The 15,799-nt window shown below is 47.0% G+C and overlaps 1 protein-coding gene across 8 annotated transcripts in view; it reads left to right on the plus strand.

The window, feature by feature from the left end:
* RPP40 (ribonuclease P/MRP subunit p40) overlaps positions 1-13,710 on the plus strand; it is a 57,064-nt gene extending 43,354 nt beyond the window's left edge. For 4 of the 8 annotated variants that reach the window (XM_032649077.1, XM_032649075.1, XM_032649074.1 and 1 more), the window contains 8 exons: positions 1,482-1,775; positions 5,004-5,148; positions 6,436-6,504; positions 7,838-7,933; positions 9,207-9,332; positions 11,382-11,580; positions 11,708-11,842; positions 12,941-13,710. In XM_032649077.1, coding sequence (XP_032504968.1) covers positions 1,593-1,775; positions 5,004-5,148; positions 6,436-6,504; positions 7,838-7,933; positions 9,207-9,332; positions 11,382-11,580; positions 11,708-11,842; positions 12,941-13,139 — 1,152 coding nt within the window. In that variant the 5' untranslated portion in view covers positions 1,482-1,592 and the 3' untranslated portion in view covers positions 13,140-13,710. The other 4 variants (XM_032649076.1, XM_032649080.1, XM_032649079.1 and 1 more) reach the window with 4 other exon arrangements.
* Positions 13,711-15,799: the final 2,089 nt, after the last annotated feature.

Below are 15,799 nucleotides of genomic sequence, written 5' to 3' on the forward strand. Positions count from 1 at the left end.
ACTCCTCAGCCCCAAACTGACTTGAAGTTGCAGCTTTCACCTTTGAAATAAATAGGATTTTGGCCTTCTATTTCATAACACAGGACACCCCGCAGATCATATCCTCGTCACGCTTCCCTGTAAGAACACCTCTGAGTTCTCAACACTCAAAATGCACAGCAGCTACTTATCTCGCCATACATTTTCCAGCTGAAGTTCATACGTATAGAATTTACACCAAGCCTTCAAAACTTAATACAATATTTTGGGCTTCCCTGGTGGCGCAGTGGTTGACAGTCCGCCTGCTGATGCAGGGGACACGGGTTCGTGCCCAGGTCTGGGAAGATCCCACATGCCGCGGAGCGGCTGGGCCCGTGAGCCATGGCCACTGAGACTGCGCGTCTGGAGGCTGTGCGCCACAAAGGGAGAGGCCACAAAACTTAATACAATATTTTAACCTAAACGGCATGCTAGAAAAGCTTCATGTTGCTTTCACACATAATTGGTAGACGGTCAGAATCACGCTAGTCACTTTGCAAAGCTTTGGAGTACCAACCAAGGAGATGTACATATTTGATGTTGCTGGTCTGAGAGGCCACTGCTGTTGAATTGTGTGGTGACCAAGAAGCAATGCTTTGGGCTTCCCTGGTGGCGCAGTGGTTGAGAGTCCGCCTGCCGATGCAGGGGATGCGGGTTCGTGCCCCGGTCCGGGAAGATCCCACATGCCGCAGAGCGGCTGGGCCGGTGAGCCATGGCCGCAGAACCTGCGCATCTGGAGCCTCTGCTCCGCAATGGGAGAGGCCACAACAGTGAGAGCCCCGCGTACCGCAAAAGAAAAAAAAAAAGAAGCAATGCTTTAAGCATTCTGCATTCTAATACAATATTTATAAGGTATATCTAGGTGCCATATTGTGATTTAGGAAATCGGTAGTTTTTCGATTCACTTGCTAGTCCTTATCATTTTTCTTTAAAATAATGGAAACAGGTTTTCCTTAGAGTGTTCACAGAGATAATCTGACATGTAAGGTACAGGATACTGACATTAATGGCAGAGGACTTTCCAGTCTTAGTTTTAGATTTGTAAATACCTTCCAAACTACTTAAGTTCTATTCTTCCAAATCTTATAGTAAAACTGATGCTCCATAAGGTTGTACTACAAATATTCTGCTGTTTTGTGTCCTCTCTGCATAGAATTGGGGCTGTGCAAACACCAGTTTGAGAAGCACGTAGTAGTACAGCACTTGGAGTTGATCAGAAAACTTAGATGGAAAAACGCATTATCACTATAACCTCCAATAGCAAGAAATTCTTAAAATCGGTTCCAAAAGATATTTTTAAAAGCATCTTGAAAGTGGTTCTGAAGGAGTCTTAAGGAGTCCTATTAAAGGTATTATGTATTACCTTTAGACACAAACTTCCTTAACAATTTGGGAAGGAGCAACCTGGGGCCTAGAGGAAGGATTCTGGCAAGAGAACTAATTTCAGGTAGGGTACCTTGCAGGTAACCATCAGCGAGCTTCTGCTAGGCCCCCAGAAGCCTAGGCCCGCTCCCAGCACTAGCCCCGCCCCTACCCGGGACCGCCTCAACACGTGCGGCGTGCCCGCACTGCGCATGCCCGCGGGGAAGGGGCGGGGCGAGCCGAACGCTGGCAGGACCTGCGTGCGGAAGACCATGGCCATGCTGTGCCGGCTGCGAGAGGTACCCCGGCACTTGCTGGTCTGCGAAAAGTCCAACTTCAGCCACGAGAAGTCGCGCCACCGGCACCTCGTGGAGACGCACTATCACAACTACAGGGTGAGTCCACATCCCGGGCCCGCGGACCGCACACCATCCCGCCGGTGGTGGAGGCTTGGCGAAAGCCGCGCTCTGCTCCCCCGCCCTCGGCGCGCGGAGGGGGCGGGGGGCCCTCGCCAGGCATGCTGGGAACTGTAGTCTCTAGCCGCTCCAGGCCTGTGGTTTGCCCCTCCTCAGGACTACAAGTCCGAAGATGCACCGGCGCGGGGCGGTGTTCCGCCTTCGGAAGGAGAAGCAGGTTGGCGTGCGCCTGACAGAGTTCGCCGCGCCTCTGGCCACTTACTCCTTCCCCGCCCCGCTGCGGGTGGGGTGCGTCCCGGGGAGGGGCGAGGCCGGGACCAGGCTCTGGCGGGTGTGCCCCGCAGCCCGGGACGGGCCCGCCCCTTCCCCATCCCGGCTTTCTTCCCCCGCCGCGCGCCGGAGGGTCTTTGCAGAGCCTCGTGCGGAGTCCGGGAAGCTGCTTGCCCTTCTGAACCGCTTATGGGCGCTAGTTTGATACCTGAGAAATCTCCCCCTTTGCCTGCTGCCTTCTGCGTTGTCCAGCCAGAGTGCACCATTTCGGCAGCTCTTGCAGAAATTCGCCGACGCTTCCCTGCTCGCATGAGCAACTTCAGAGCGATTTTCGCTGTTGCTCCTCTCGGGCGCCTTTTTCGCGAATGTGATGGTTGAAGCATCGGTGAGGTTAATTATCAGTTTATCCAGGATCTGCTGAGAGTAGAAGAGAACATTCCTAATTCCCAGGTAGTGTATGCTGGGCGGGCTTCACCAACCCATTTAAGTGGAGAGGGCTTCAGAATAAACCTTACAATGAAAATGCTTTAAGCCTTTTCCACTTTAAATAGACCAGCCTAATCTCAACTCAGGCCTGACTGGCTAGTTTCTCAGACGCAACTGGTGACCCTGGTCCTTCAGGGACAAACTGGTGTCCCAGCTTTGGGAGAGTGGTTTTTCAAGGTGTGGAGCACCTGGGCGACGTTTGAAACCTGTCAGGTTGATTATCTCTGCTTTGGATGGAAAGCTCATCACAGACAGCAGTCGGGGATGTGTACCTTATCTCTCCCGTCCCATCTGTAGAGTTTTTCTTTCTGTAAAGTGTAAACATCCAGCAGACTTCTGCTTCCATGTAACCTCTTAATAATTGGTGTCCCTAAATTCCTTATGCCCTAAGGAACAGTTCCTTTGATTCCAGCCTGGTACTAGGATACACAGATCTAGGGATATTCAATTGTACTATATTTCCCTAAAAATTAATTAATGTAGTGATAGGAACGGGACATAAAATATATTGCTGTTTGTAAAAGATGAAACACAAGCAAGGGCTTCCCTGGTGGCACAGTGGTTAAGAATCCACCTGCCAGTGCAGGGGACACAGGTTCAAGCCCTGGTCCGGGAAGATCCCACGTGCCGCGGAGCAGCTAAGCCCGTGCGCCACAGCTACTGAGCCTGTGCTCTAGAGCCCGTGAGCCACAACTACTGAGCCCATGTGCTACAACTACTGAAGCCTGCACGCCTAGAGCCCGTGCTTTGCAACAAGAGAAGTCACCGCGTGAGAAGCCACACACGGCAACAAAGAGTAGCCCCCGCTCACCGCAACTAGGGAAAGCACGCATGCAGCAAGGAAGACCCAGTGCAGCCAAAAATAAATAAAATTAATTTTAAAAAACTATTTTAAAAAAACCACAAGCAAGGGCTTCCCTGGTGGCGCAGTGGTTGAGAGTCCGCCTGCCGATGCGGGGGACGCGGGTTCGTGTCCCGGTCCGGGAAGATCCCACATGCCGCGGAGCGGCTGGGCCCGTGAGCCATGGCCGCTGAGCCTGCGCGTCCGGAGCCTGCGCTCCGCATCGGGAGAGGCCACAACAGTGAGAGGCCCGCGTACCGCGAAAAAAAAAAAAAAAAAAAAAAAAACCACAAGCAAGAGCTTCCCATTAAAATTGTTTTGCTCGGGCTTCCCTGGTGGCGCAGTGGTTGAGAGTCCGCCTGCCGATGCGGGGGACACGGGTTCGTGCCCCGGTCCGGGAAGATCCCACATGCCGCGGAGAGGCTGGGCCCGTGAGCCGTGGCCGCTGAGCCTGCGCGTCCGGAGAGGCCACAACAGTGAGAGGCCCGCGTACCGCGCAAAAAAAAAAAAAAAAAAAAAAAAAACCACAAGCAAGAGCTTCCCATTAAAATTGTTTTGCTCGGGCTTCCCTGGTGGCGCAGTGGTTGAGAGTCCGCCTGCCGATGCGGGGGACACGGGTTCGTGCCCCGGTCCGGGAAGATCCCACATGCCGCGGAGAGGCTGGGCCCGTGAGCCGTGGCCGCTGAGCCTGCGCGTCCGGAGAGGCCACAACAGTGAGAGGCCCGCGTACCGCGCAAAAAAAAAAAAAAAAAAAAAAAAAAACCACAAGCAAGAGCTTCCCATTAAAATTGTTTTGCTCGGGCTTCCCTGGTGGCGCAGTGGTTGAGAGTCCGCCTGCCGATGCGGGGGACGCGGGTTCGTGCCCCGGTCCGGGAAGATCCCACGTGCCGCGGAGCGGCTGGGCCCGTGAGCCGTGGCCGCTGAGCCTGCGCGTCCGGAGCCTGCGCTCCGCATCGGGAGAGGCCGCAACGGTGAGAGGCCCGCGTACCGGGGGGAAAAAAAAGATTGTTTTGCTCATTCACCTTTCCTGTACTGTAAGCTTGAATACGGAAATGGAAAACTTGAGTTGTCAAATTTCTCTTTTCCTGAGATTAGTAAGTTTTTTTTGTTTTGTTTTTTCTATTTTTATTTTTAAAATTTTTATTGGAGCATAGTTGCTTTACAATATCGTGTTAGTTTCTACTGTACAGCAAAGTGAGTCAGCTATACGTATACATATAGCCCCTCTTTTTTGGATTTCCTTCCCATTTAGGTCACCACAGAGCAGAGCAGAGTTCCCTGTGCTATGCAGTAGGTTCTCGTTAGTCATCTATTTTATACATAGTATCAATAGTGTATATATGTCGATCCCCATCTCCCACCCTGAGATTGGTAAGTTAATTTCAGAGTTTTTTTGAAAGCTGTGGAGGAATGGTTAGCAGCCTTCATGATGTATCATCCCTAAAAACCTGGGTGTTGATCTACATGAAAATAAGACTTGATTAAACTTATAATGGAGTATAATTTGCAAAAATACTGAATCACTATGCTGTACGCATGAAACTAATGTAATATTGTAAGTCAGCAATGCTTCAATTAATAAGACTTGTTTATATGGCACATTCCAATAGGTTTCATTTCTGATTCCTGAATGTGGGATACTATCAAAAGAACTGAAGGACCTGGTCATGGACTCTGGACCCTATTACTTGGTGAAGGATTTACCTCTTCATGAGTTAATCGCACACGAATTCATCAGTACTTTTGTCAAGAAAGGTAAGGAAAGCCGTGTAGTGTCTATGAACGCGGTGAGGTGAGGAAGTCCAGGGAGATCGCATAGCAATACCAGGGTCCTTCTCTTGTTCTGAACAGGACTGCTGGAGATCGCCTGTGTGGTCAGGTGTGTGCATCCCTCCCTCCGTCCCGCAGTAGCTCAGCCGACTCGGTGTGCCCTCATTAGGTGGTGGTTTCTGATTGCGCTGGTCCACAGGTGTTGTGTGGGAGTGTGTCGTATGAGGGTTAATGGAAAGGAAAATCTTCGACCGCTGTGTTCAGATGCGCTGCCATTGGGTGTGTGGCTGCAGAGACAGACCGCTGTTCTCCCCGCAGTCCCCGTGACAGCTGTCTGGAGAGAGTGGTCTCCTGATGCAGCCACAGCTGCTGGCCCCAGAGTCAGGTGCTGATGGGGGTTCAGCGTCTTCCGCTTAGACGTTGTGGCTCTCAGCCCCGCCTGCGCACCTCATTCCCATCTGTGTCAGCTGGCTGGATTGGCTTGTTCCAGTTATATCCTAGGAGCCACTTGTTTGAAACTGTTTCAGCGTGTCTTTAGGGATCCACCCTCACTATATACATCACTGCACAAGGGCCACTGACGTCTTGTCTTTGGTCACACGGACATGATTCCTTTCTTCGGTTCTGAAGCTTGATGCTGGGGGATTCCCTGGCGGTCCAGTGGTTAGGATTCCTCGCTTTCACTGCTGAGGACCCGGGTCCGATCCCTGCTCAGCAGGGCAGCTAGGATCCCACAAGCTGTGTGGTGTGGTCAAAAAAAAAAAAAAAAAAGAAGTCTGAGGCTATTTTGGTAACAGTGTGGACACTGGCCATGGCAGGGACTTTTACAAAGCTGACCCAACTTAACCCTGGCAACAATACTATGAAATAAGCCTGCAACGCCCATTGTACAGGTGAGAAAAATGAGGCTCAGGGAGATGGAGTAGCTTTCTTGACTTCACACAAGTTTGTGGCACATGTTGAGTCTTCATCTGGAACTCTGCCTTCCAGGTGTGTACGCTCACCCGCTTTTCCACTTTGTGCCCCTCTCCCAGCATCCCCGGAGGTATGTGCTCCATCCTGAGTCCATCTTCTGCTCGTTGGTAGCCAGCTTGCACAGATAGGCCCTAGGCAGGGGCGTGAACTAGCTGTGCTTGGCCTTGCGTGTCCTCCAGCTTGGCTGAGTGAGCTGGAGCAGTGACCCGGAAGATTTGTTATCCTGTGAAAATAATTCACTAACTTCTTGCAGGTGTGATTTTTTTCTTAATTTCTCCTCTGGGTTTTCTCTTACAGGTGCGTGCTATGCACTAACGTACAACACAAATATTGACGAGGATAATACTGTGGCCCTGCTACCAAACGGTAACCACACTCATTTTTTCTTCTTTCTTAATTATGGAGGAAACACAGACGGTAAAAAAGAAAGAGTCAAGTCATTCGGATGTGTGTAAAGTGAAAGTCCCCCCTTTCATCCCCGTCCCTCCAAACTCACTGCCATTCTCAGCTCAGCAGGCGTTCTTTTTTTTTTTTTAAAGAATCAATTTTATTTATTTATTTATTTTTGGCTGCATTGGGTCTTCGTTGCTGCATGCCGGTTTTCTCTAGTTGCGGCGAGCGGGGGCTACTCTTCATTGCGGTGCGCGGGCTTCTCATTGCCGTGGCTTCTCTTGTTGTGGAGCACAGGCTCTAGGCATGCGGGCTTCAGTAGTTGTGGCTTGCAGGCTCAGTAGTTGTGGTGAACGGGCTCTAGAGCACAGGCTCAGTAGGTGTGGCGCATGGGCTTTGTTGCTCTGCAGCACGTGGTATCTTCCTGGACCAGGGCTCGAACCCGTGTCCCCTGCATTGGCAGGTGGATTCTTAACCCCTGCGCCACCGGGGAAGCCCCTCAGCAGGCACTCTTGTTAGCAGGTAGGTGTTCATTCTTCTAGACATTTTCTATGAATTTATAAACACATACAGGTTCTTTTTTTAAAATATATATATATTATGTCATAGTCCATTGTTTCTCAGTTTGCTTTTTTCCCAGGCTGTATATCCTAGACATCTTTCCCTATTAGTACATACAGTTTTTTGGGGGTTTGTGTTGTTTTTTTATTTTATTTATTTTTGGCTGTGTTGGGTCCTGGTTGCTGCACGCGGGCTTTCTCTAGTTGCGGCGAGCCGGGGGCTACTCTTTGTTGTGGTGTGCGGGCTTCTCATTGCAGTGGCTTCTCTTGTTGCAGAGCATGGACTCTAGGCGCGCGGGCTTCAGTAGTTGTGGCTCACGGGCTCTAGAGTGCAGGCTCAGTAGTTGTGGTGCATGCAGGCCCAGTTGCTCTGCAGCATGTGGGATCTTCTTGAATCAGGGCTCAAACCTGTGTCGCCTGCTTTGGCAGGTGGATTCTTAACCACTGCACCACCAGGGAAGCCTAGTACATACAGTTTTAATTTACTCTTTTTAATGTCTTGAAAATATTCCAAAGAAGGAGTATACCATAATTTGTTTACTCTTTCTTTAATAAAAACTTCGATAGTTTCTAGTTTCACTCTAATAAATGATGCCTTTGTACATATAATTATAAATAAGACCCTTGTATTATACATAAGGCCCTTGTGTGCACTGGTATTTAACTGCCCAATTTGTCTTGCTTTCTCTTAGTCAGAGAACACATTATATTTTTAACATCTCTTATGGGAATTATTATTTGATTTATAGGGAAATTAATTTTATCACTGGATAAAGACACTTATGAAGAAACGGGACTTCAAGGTCGTCCATCTCAGTATTCTGGCAGGAAGACCATGAAGTTTAGTAAGTATTACGCTCACTCCATCAGTTTCTAACAAGGTAGTAGTAGTCTTCCTGTAACAATTTGAACTTAAATGTTTGAATTGCCTCTGTTCTCTTTGTTCAGAAGAAGTGTGGCTTTTTCTTGTCTTTAAGACTCCTTACTCCGGGGACTCTCGGGTGGGCATCAGATAGGATGAGATAGATACTGCTGTGCATCTCTTTGTCTTCAGCTGTCGGCTGCATCTTGAAAAGATCACAGACTTGGACATGTTCCATTAGATACATATGTTTTGGGTCACAAATTCAAAGTGATGAACCCACTTGTTCTTTTTTTTTTTTAATTGAAGTATAGTTGATTTACAGTGTGTTAATTACTGCTGTACAGCAAAATGATTCAGTTATACATATATGTACATTCTTTTCCATATTCTTTTCCATTATGGTTTATCACAGGGTATTGAATATAGATCTTTGTGCTATACAGTAGGACCTTGTTGTTTAACCAGCCTATATATACCAGTTTGCATCTGTTCCAGCTTGTTCTTAGTAAAGAATTTCCTTTAATTTTCCCAAGTTTTATGATGACTAGTAGAAATTCACCCATGAGTGAAGAGATGTAGTTCTGTTGATGGTCTGGCTTGAACATCAGTAGTTACGGCTGCCACCTCCACAGCTAGGTTAGAGTTGATCTCTGCCCTTGGTCTTTGACTACGAAAAATGTGAATTTAAAACACCTGTTGTGGGACTCCCCTGGGGGCCCAGTGGTTAAGAATCTGCCTGCCAGTGCAGGGGACACAGGCTTGAGCCCTGGTCCGGGAAGATCCCACGTGCCGCAGAGCAACTAAGCCCGTGTGCCACGACTACTGAGCCTGCACTCTGGAGCCCACGAGCCACAACTACTGAGCCCACGTGCCTAGAGCCCATGCTCTGCAACAAGAGAAGCCACCACAATGAGAAGCCCGTGCACCACAACGAAGAGTAGCCCCCGCTCACTGCAACTAGAGAAAGCCCACGTGCAGCAGCAAAGACCCAACGCAGCCAAAAATAGATAAAAATAAAAATAAATAAATTTTAAAAATAAATAAAACACCTGTTGTAATTATCTCTCAATGCCAGAAATGTCCATCAGAGGCAGAGTTTTGGTTTGGGAACCCAAAGGGAGGGCAAGAAATACAAAATAACTTTTTTTATCCATAAAACTTCTAAAACTCCTGATGTTTTAATCTAGCATGTTTTGCACAGTGCACGCTGTGTGTATATGAATGAACTGTTTATTCCTCTCCATTTTTTTAAGTTGTTTCCATTGATTTGATGGATTTATCCTCTAAACTGGACTCTAAGAAGTATAAAAGAGTATCTTGGGCTTTCAAAGAAAAGAAACCATTGAAATTTGATTTTCTTTTGGCGTGGCATCAAACAGGTATGAAAAATAAAATGTGTAACGATGGAGTGGTTTTGAAATCTAATGGTTAATTAAAGGGGAGTAGTGAGGAGAGAATGGTGATTCACCCCAGTGGTCAGGGATGTTGTGCACGTAGATGGATACAGGTGTCCCCCACTTTTCGAAAGTTCACTTTATGCTCCTTTACTTTTTACAAAAGCAAAAAGTGAAAATAGTGTTCAGCGTGTGTTTTGCAGTGAGCTGCTATAGAGGCAGTGTGCACCCCAGCAGCGAGAGTGGCACCCCCAGCTCCCTCCCCCAGAACTGCACTCAGTGTCTTAGCCTCCGGCCGGCAGAGGTTTGAACTGTGTCTTTGAGCGTTTATTTCATGCATCTGTTAGCAAGATGTGTCTTAAGGTAATTGCTTCTTCGCTTTATGCCATTTCGACTTAATGAAAGGTTTAATAGGAACACTACTTTGGGTTGGGGGGAAACCTGTAAACGTTGTTAAGGAAACTGCTTTGACCCCTCTGGCATCCCTGAGAGCCATAGTCCGGGGTCATCTCGGCATGCAGCCGTCTGTCTCCACCTCCTTGGGTTGTGTGTCGATCAGGAGCTCCTGAGGGTGGGGTCTCGGGCAACTAACCTTTGTCCATTTCTCCCTTTCCCTCCTCCAGCTTCCCTCCAACAGCCTTGGCTGGAGTGTTTTAAAATAACACCAGTTATACTGCTAGACACAAACTGCTTACTCGTTATTGCAGGGTAGTAATCAGGCATATCATTAAATGTCACGTTAAATTTGTTGTACCTTTTAATTGATTAGAATAATACGTTTAGTTTAGAGTTTCATGTTCACCAGACATTTAATCGGCTTACAACTACCATGTACCTCGCTCCTTTTAGAAGTGTATCTTTGGCCCAAAACAAGATTAAATGAATCAAATCTTCACAATTACAATGGTGTAGTTCTCTCTTGGAGAAGAGGGAAGCCCCTAGGTCCGTTTTGGAAATAGGTCCATCTGTCTGCTCCTCCTGGAAAGTTCGTGGTCACTGGGTGCTACAGGGTTGCCTGGGTGAGGCCTAGGTCTGTAATACTTGGGTGCTTCTTCTGTGTGTGGTGCAGACACAGAGGGCAGAGAGGCTGACATCTCAGTTGTAGGAAGTCTTTACTGAGGGCCTCGTATGCAGTGGGTTCTGGAGACTCCGAAGTATTTTAAGGGCTTGTCAAGACCTGTGAAGCACCTGAGCTTTTACCCGCTTAGCAAGCTAAGAAGTTAGCCAGCACATTCTCGTGCGCTCTGGCAGGAGACACGAGACCCCTGGGTCAGAGACAGAAAACCTAATGATTCCCAGCAGTAGCAGTGGGCAGAGCACCAGCGTTTGCTCCAGTTCACCAAGTCCTGGTTCCTGCAGGGTGATGCATGGTGGGCAGGTGATGCTGGTGCAAGCAGGGGGTTGCATTACAGGAGGGGAGCCTGGAGCCTAAGGAACTCAGATCTTTTATATTGGGCAGTGAGCCTGCTGACCCTTGCCCTGGAGGGAGGGAGGAGGTGGAGGGAGACATTATTTCTAATACACTGGGCAGTAAGCAGTCCTGCCCTCTGCTCCAAGAGGGCCACTGTTTCCGTCTTCCAGGGAAAATCCTTCAGGATACACTGGATCTTACTGGGGTTTAAAGACAAGCTGGACTGAGATTCTGTCTTCAGCTCCTCTTCTTTTTCCTTCTTCGAGAGTGTGCAAATATGCTGCTTTCTCTGTAGAGTTCACTAATTTTATCCAAACATAAGTAATGCTTTGATTAAGTCAAAAGTTTCTTAGTACAGCAGATGTTGAGACTAGTGTGGCTTGACTGAAAGCCTTATGACTTTCCAGAAAAAGTGTGACAGATGATGAATGTTGACAGAACTTTGGCACAAGGAGGCGAAGGCAACTTAAATGATTTTAATTTGAGTAAAGCTTTGTACAACCTCCTCTGGCCTTACTTCATCCTGCCTGCTTCCTGAAACCCTCAAGTGGGAATGGGGTGGATTCAGGGATTCACTGAACTTGTTTACACTATTCAAGTGGCCTTATTTGGTGTGTTTGAAGGTGCGGAAGGATCAACGATGATGTCATACTTTTCCAATTACCGGATTCAGGAGCGTCAGCCAAAAATAGCGCTGAGCACGGTGACAGACCTGCCGTGCCCCGTGCTGCGGAGCGGCGAGCTCAGGGGCGAGCCGGAGGCGGCCTGCAGCGCCCAGGAGCTCTTCGAGTGGCTGGGCGCCGTCTTCAGTAACGCCGAGCTGTGCGTATGAGGGCTCCTGGGTCCCGGAGGGCTTGGGCTGGCTTCTCATTTTCAACAGGGGTTTAGTACTTTGAAAGTGATCGTGTCGTGGATATAAATGCGTTTTCTTTCTCTTTTTTGGTTACAGAAATAACGAGCCTGATAATTTCATATCAACCTACTGCTGTCCTCAGCCAAGCACAGTGGTGGCGAAAGCTTACTTGTGTACAATCACTGGTTTCATCCTTCCAGAGAAGATACATCTTCTGTTGGAACAGCTGTGGTGAGAAAAAAGAACAGCCTTTTTTGCCATTTATGCCTTGCATGTCTCCGCCTCTGTAGCGTTTTAGGGGCAGCAGTAATGACCCAGATTCCAGGGTCCTCTCACAGCGTGTCCCCCTTTTCCCGTGCTTGGGCTCACGTGCAGTGACGTTATCATCTCACATGATGTAATTATCCCTGGTGATATTGCTGGGTCCTTGTCCTTTGAAAAGAAGAGAGTGGAGCTTTACTGTGCTTCTTGAGAACAAACTGCCCGTTTTTCTTGTTCCGCTCCCCCAGACCATTTCGGTGCAGTTGAAGTTGCAGTATCACTTAAGAAAACGGCAGTACTCTATGGAACACATTATGATCTGTCTTAAATACTGGATTTCTGCAAAATGCTTCACTTTGAAATGGGTGGGAAAAGGAGCTGACCACCTCTGAATCCAAATCATATCCAAAATCTGCCCTGGCTCTAACATCCGTGAATCACTGGGCACCGGTAACATGCCACGGGTTGTATAAAGTAGTACTGGATTTTCATTCTGGGAGGTGTTCTGTAAATGAAACGTGAGGAGGTTCAAATCCTGTATTGAAAAGAATATAAAGTGAGCATCACGCCTTCTGAGTCTTCACTTGAAAAATGTCTAAGATTTAAGTGTTGAGGGTTTTCCTTTTTAAATCCAACATCCTCTTTCACATTTATTAGCTTTGTACTTTTATTTTCCTCAGTAAGAAGGTTGAAGTTTTAAAAAATTGATAAATGACTCTGCAGTGTTTCAGTTTACAGAGTCTCCGAAAGCAGCACTGTTCAAGGGAGGGAAAGGATTCTTACACACTTGGTGGGGAATTTTTTGTTCTTTAAATCTTATATGCTCTTCCACGATAAGGGTAGGAACCGCTGAAGTTTGTTGTGTGCGCTGCATGTTGGTGAATCTTTGCTGAATTCACATATAGCACCAGGAATTTAATTTCTGTCTCCTAATTTTTATAAATGAAAGCTCAGGTCAAAGCTTCATGGGAGCATGAGAAATACCGCTTGTCCTGAATAAGTAAAAACAAATAAATGGGACCGTTCCTAACTCTTCCTGTTTGTTAAATAAGTGTCTGTCTTTTTCAGTCGCTACTTTGATGAACCGAAGTTGGCCCCGTGGGTGACGTTGTCGGTTCAAGGCTTTGCAGACAGCCCTGTTTCCTGGAGAGAAAACGAACACGGTTTTCGAAAAGGAGGAGAGCATTTATACAACTTCGTGGTTTTTAGTAATCGGGACTACTGGCTTCAGTTGGCTGTTGGGGCAGATGACGACTGTCCACCATGACAAGCACAGAGTTTAAAGTCGTGTTTGTTTATGTTTATGCTCGTTTTCCGTATTTCTCGGCAGTATAAGGACCGTGCGTTCACTCAGACTTGGGTGATGAGGACATTTCTCAGCTCAGCGTGTTAGCATCTGCCCTGGACTCGGGCCCATCCTGTGACAGGCTTGCCGTCAGGTGGAAGCTCATAGTTGATTTCTCAGGGTGTGGGCTACTGCGTCGTAACTTGGGCCACGATGGCCAGGGACCACTGGGCAAGATGTGTGCTGTGATTGTGAGTTTCTCACATCATAATAACAAGAAATCCTTAACGTACTTACCAGAGCCAGTTCCTGCATTAGTGCTGTTCATCAATTACCTCATTTAATTCTCACATCAGTCCTGTGAGGGAACAGAGTGTACATAAGCTACTGACGTCACCTGCTTGTGGATTCAAGACTTGATCTCAGATCAGCTGGTTCCTGTGTGCTCACTCTCCTGCTTCTGGGTCAGGAGGGATATTTGGATACTGTATATTCATAAAGAACAAGTTGAATTTTGCAGTAACCTATAAGGGAAAAGAATCTGAAAAACATATAAATGTGTGTGTGTGTGTGTGTGTGTATATATGTAAAACCGAATCACTGGGGCTTCCCCGGTGGCACAAGTGGTTGAGAATCCGCCTGCCAATGCAGAGGACATGGGTTCGATCCCTGGTCTGGGAAGATCCCACATGCCACGGAGCAACTAAGCCCGTGCGCCACAACTACTGAGCCTGTGCTCTAGAGCCCGTGAGCCACAACTACTGAGCTCGTGTGCCGCAACTACTGAAGCCCACGCACCTAGAGCCCGTGCTCCGCAATGAGAGAAGCCACTGCAATGAGAGGCCCGCGCACTGCAACAAAGAGGAGCCCCCGCTCGCCACAACTGGAGAAAGCCCGCACACAGCAACGAAGACCCAACACAGCCTAAAATAAATTAAAAAAAAACAAAACCGAATCACTGTGCTGTACACCTGAAACTGACATGACATCATAAATCAACTATACTTCAATTAAAAGAAAAAAGTGACTTGCCTGGCGGTATAGTGGTTAGAACTCGTGCTTCCACCGCAGGGGGGCGTGGGTTCGATCCCTGGTTGGGGAACTAAGATCCCGCATGCCACAGCGTGGCCAAAAAATAAAAGTAAAAAAGTTGAAAGAATTTTCTTTCTCCCAGCAATATGGCTGTTAAGGACCAACTGAAAACTACTTAAATTTCTGGAATACCTATCGAGCCATTTTTTAAAATGTTTCAATGAGCTGCAGAATAAGAATTCTCAAAAGCTAAATAATTTATTTGGCCACGTGGAATTAAATTAGAAATCAGTAACAGAAAGATCCTTGAAAAGCCCCAAGTATTTGGAAACAAAATAACTCACAAGTCAAAGAACAAGTCTAAAGAGAAATTAGAAAGTAATTTGAAATGACTTTTTTTTTTTTTTTTCTTTGCGGTACATGGGCCTCTCACTGCCGTGGCCTCTCCCGTTGCGGAGCACAGGCTCCGGACGCACAGGCTCAGCGGCCATGGCTCACGGGCCCAGCCGCTCCGCGGCATGTGGGATCTTCCCGGACTGGGGCACGAACCCACGTCCCCTACATTGGCAGGCGGACTCTCAACCACTGCTTCAGGGAAGCCCTGAAATGACTTTTTTAAAAAAAAACAAACTAGAATTTGTGGATTCTTGCTAAAGCAGTACTTAGAGGGAAACTTGCAGCTTTAAATGCCTGTATTAGAAAGGAAAACAGGTCTCAAATCAGTGACGTCAGTTTCCACTTTAAGAAACAGTAAAAGAAGAGCAAATTAAATCCAAAGTCAGCAGAAGAAAAGGAATAATAAAGATCAAAGTGGTAACCAATGAAATGAAATAGAGAAAAATTAATCCAAAAGCTTGTTCTTTGGGAGAATCAATAAAATTGATAAATCTCCAGCCAGATTGGTGAGGGAAAAAAAAAGAGACCAATTACCAATATAAGAAATGGGAGAGGTAACGTGACTGAAGATCCCACAGATGTTAAAATAATAGGAACACCTTTATACCAATAAATTCAAGAACGTAGGTGAAATTGACAAATTCCTTGAAAGACGCAAATTACCAGAGCTCACTCAAGAAGAAACAGATAAAACCTTCCTATAACCCCAGTGGGATGGCTTCAGTCGTGAGTTTTACCAAACATTTGAAGAAATAATACCAATTCTACACAAATACTGCCACTCATTCTATGGGGTCAGCATTACCCTGGTAGCAAAATTACCGAGGCATCCTGGCTGGGCAAACACATTGCAAGGAAAGAAAACACTACAAAACAAACATTCCTCATGAACATAGGTGCAAAAACTAAGCAAAAGTTTTAGTAAATTGAAACCTACGATATAATAAAAAGGTAATATGGCCATGGGATTTATCCTGGGAATGCAGGGTTGATTTAACATTCACATAATCATTTCAATCAATACTAGAAATGTATTTAACAAAATCCACCATCTACTCCTGTTAAAAACTCTGGCAAACTGGGAATAAAGGGGACTTCCCCAATCTGATTAAAAGGCATCTGCAAAAGCCCTACAGCTAACATCAGACTTAATTGTGAAGGGCTGAATACTTTTCCCCTAACATCAGGAAGAAATCAGGGATATCTCTGTTCAT

Source organism: Phocoena sinus, chromosome 11 (assembly GCF_008692025.1).
Source record: "Phocoena sinus isolate mPhoSin1 chromosome 11, mPhoSin1.pri, whole genome shotgun sequence".
Lineage (NCBI taxonomy): Eukaryota > Metazoa > Chordata > Mammalia > Artiodactyla > Phocoenidae > Phocoena > Phocoena sinus.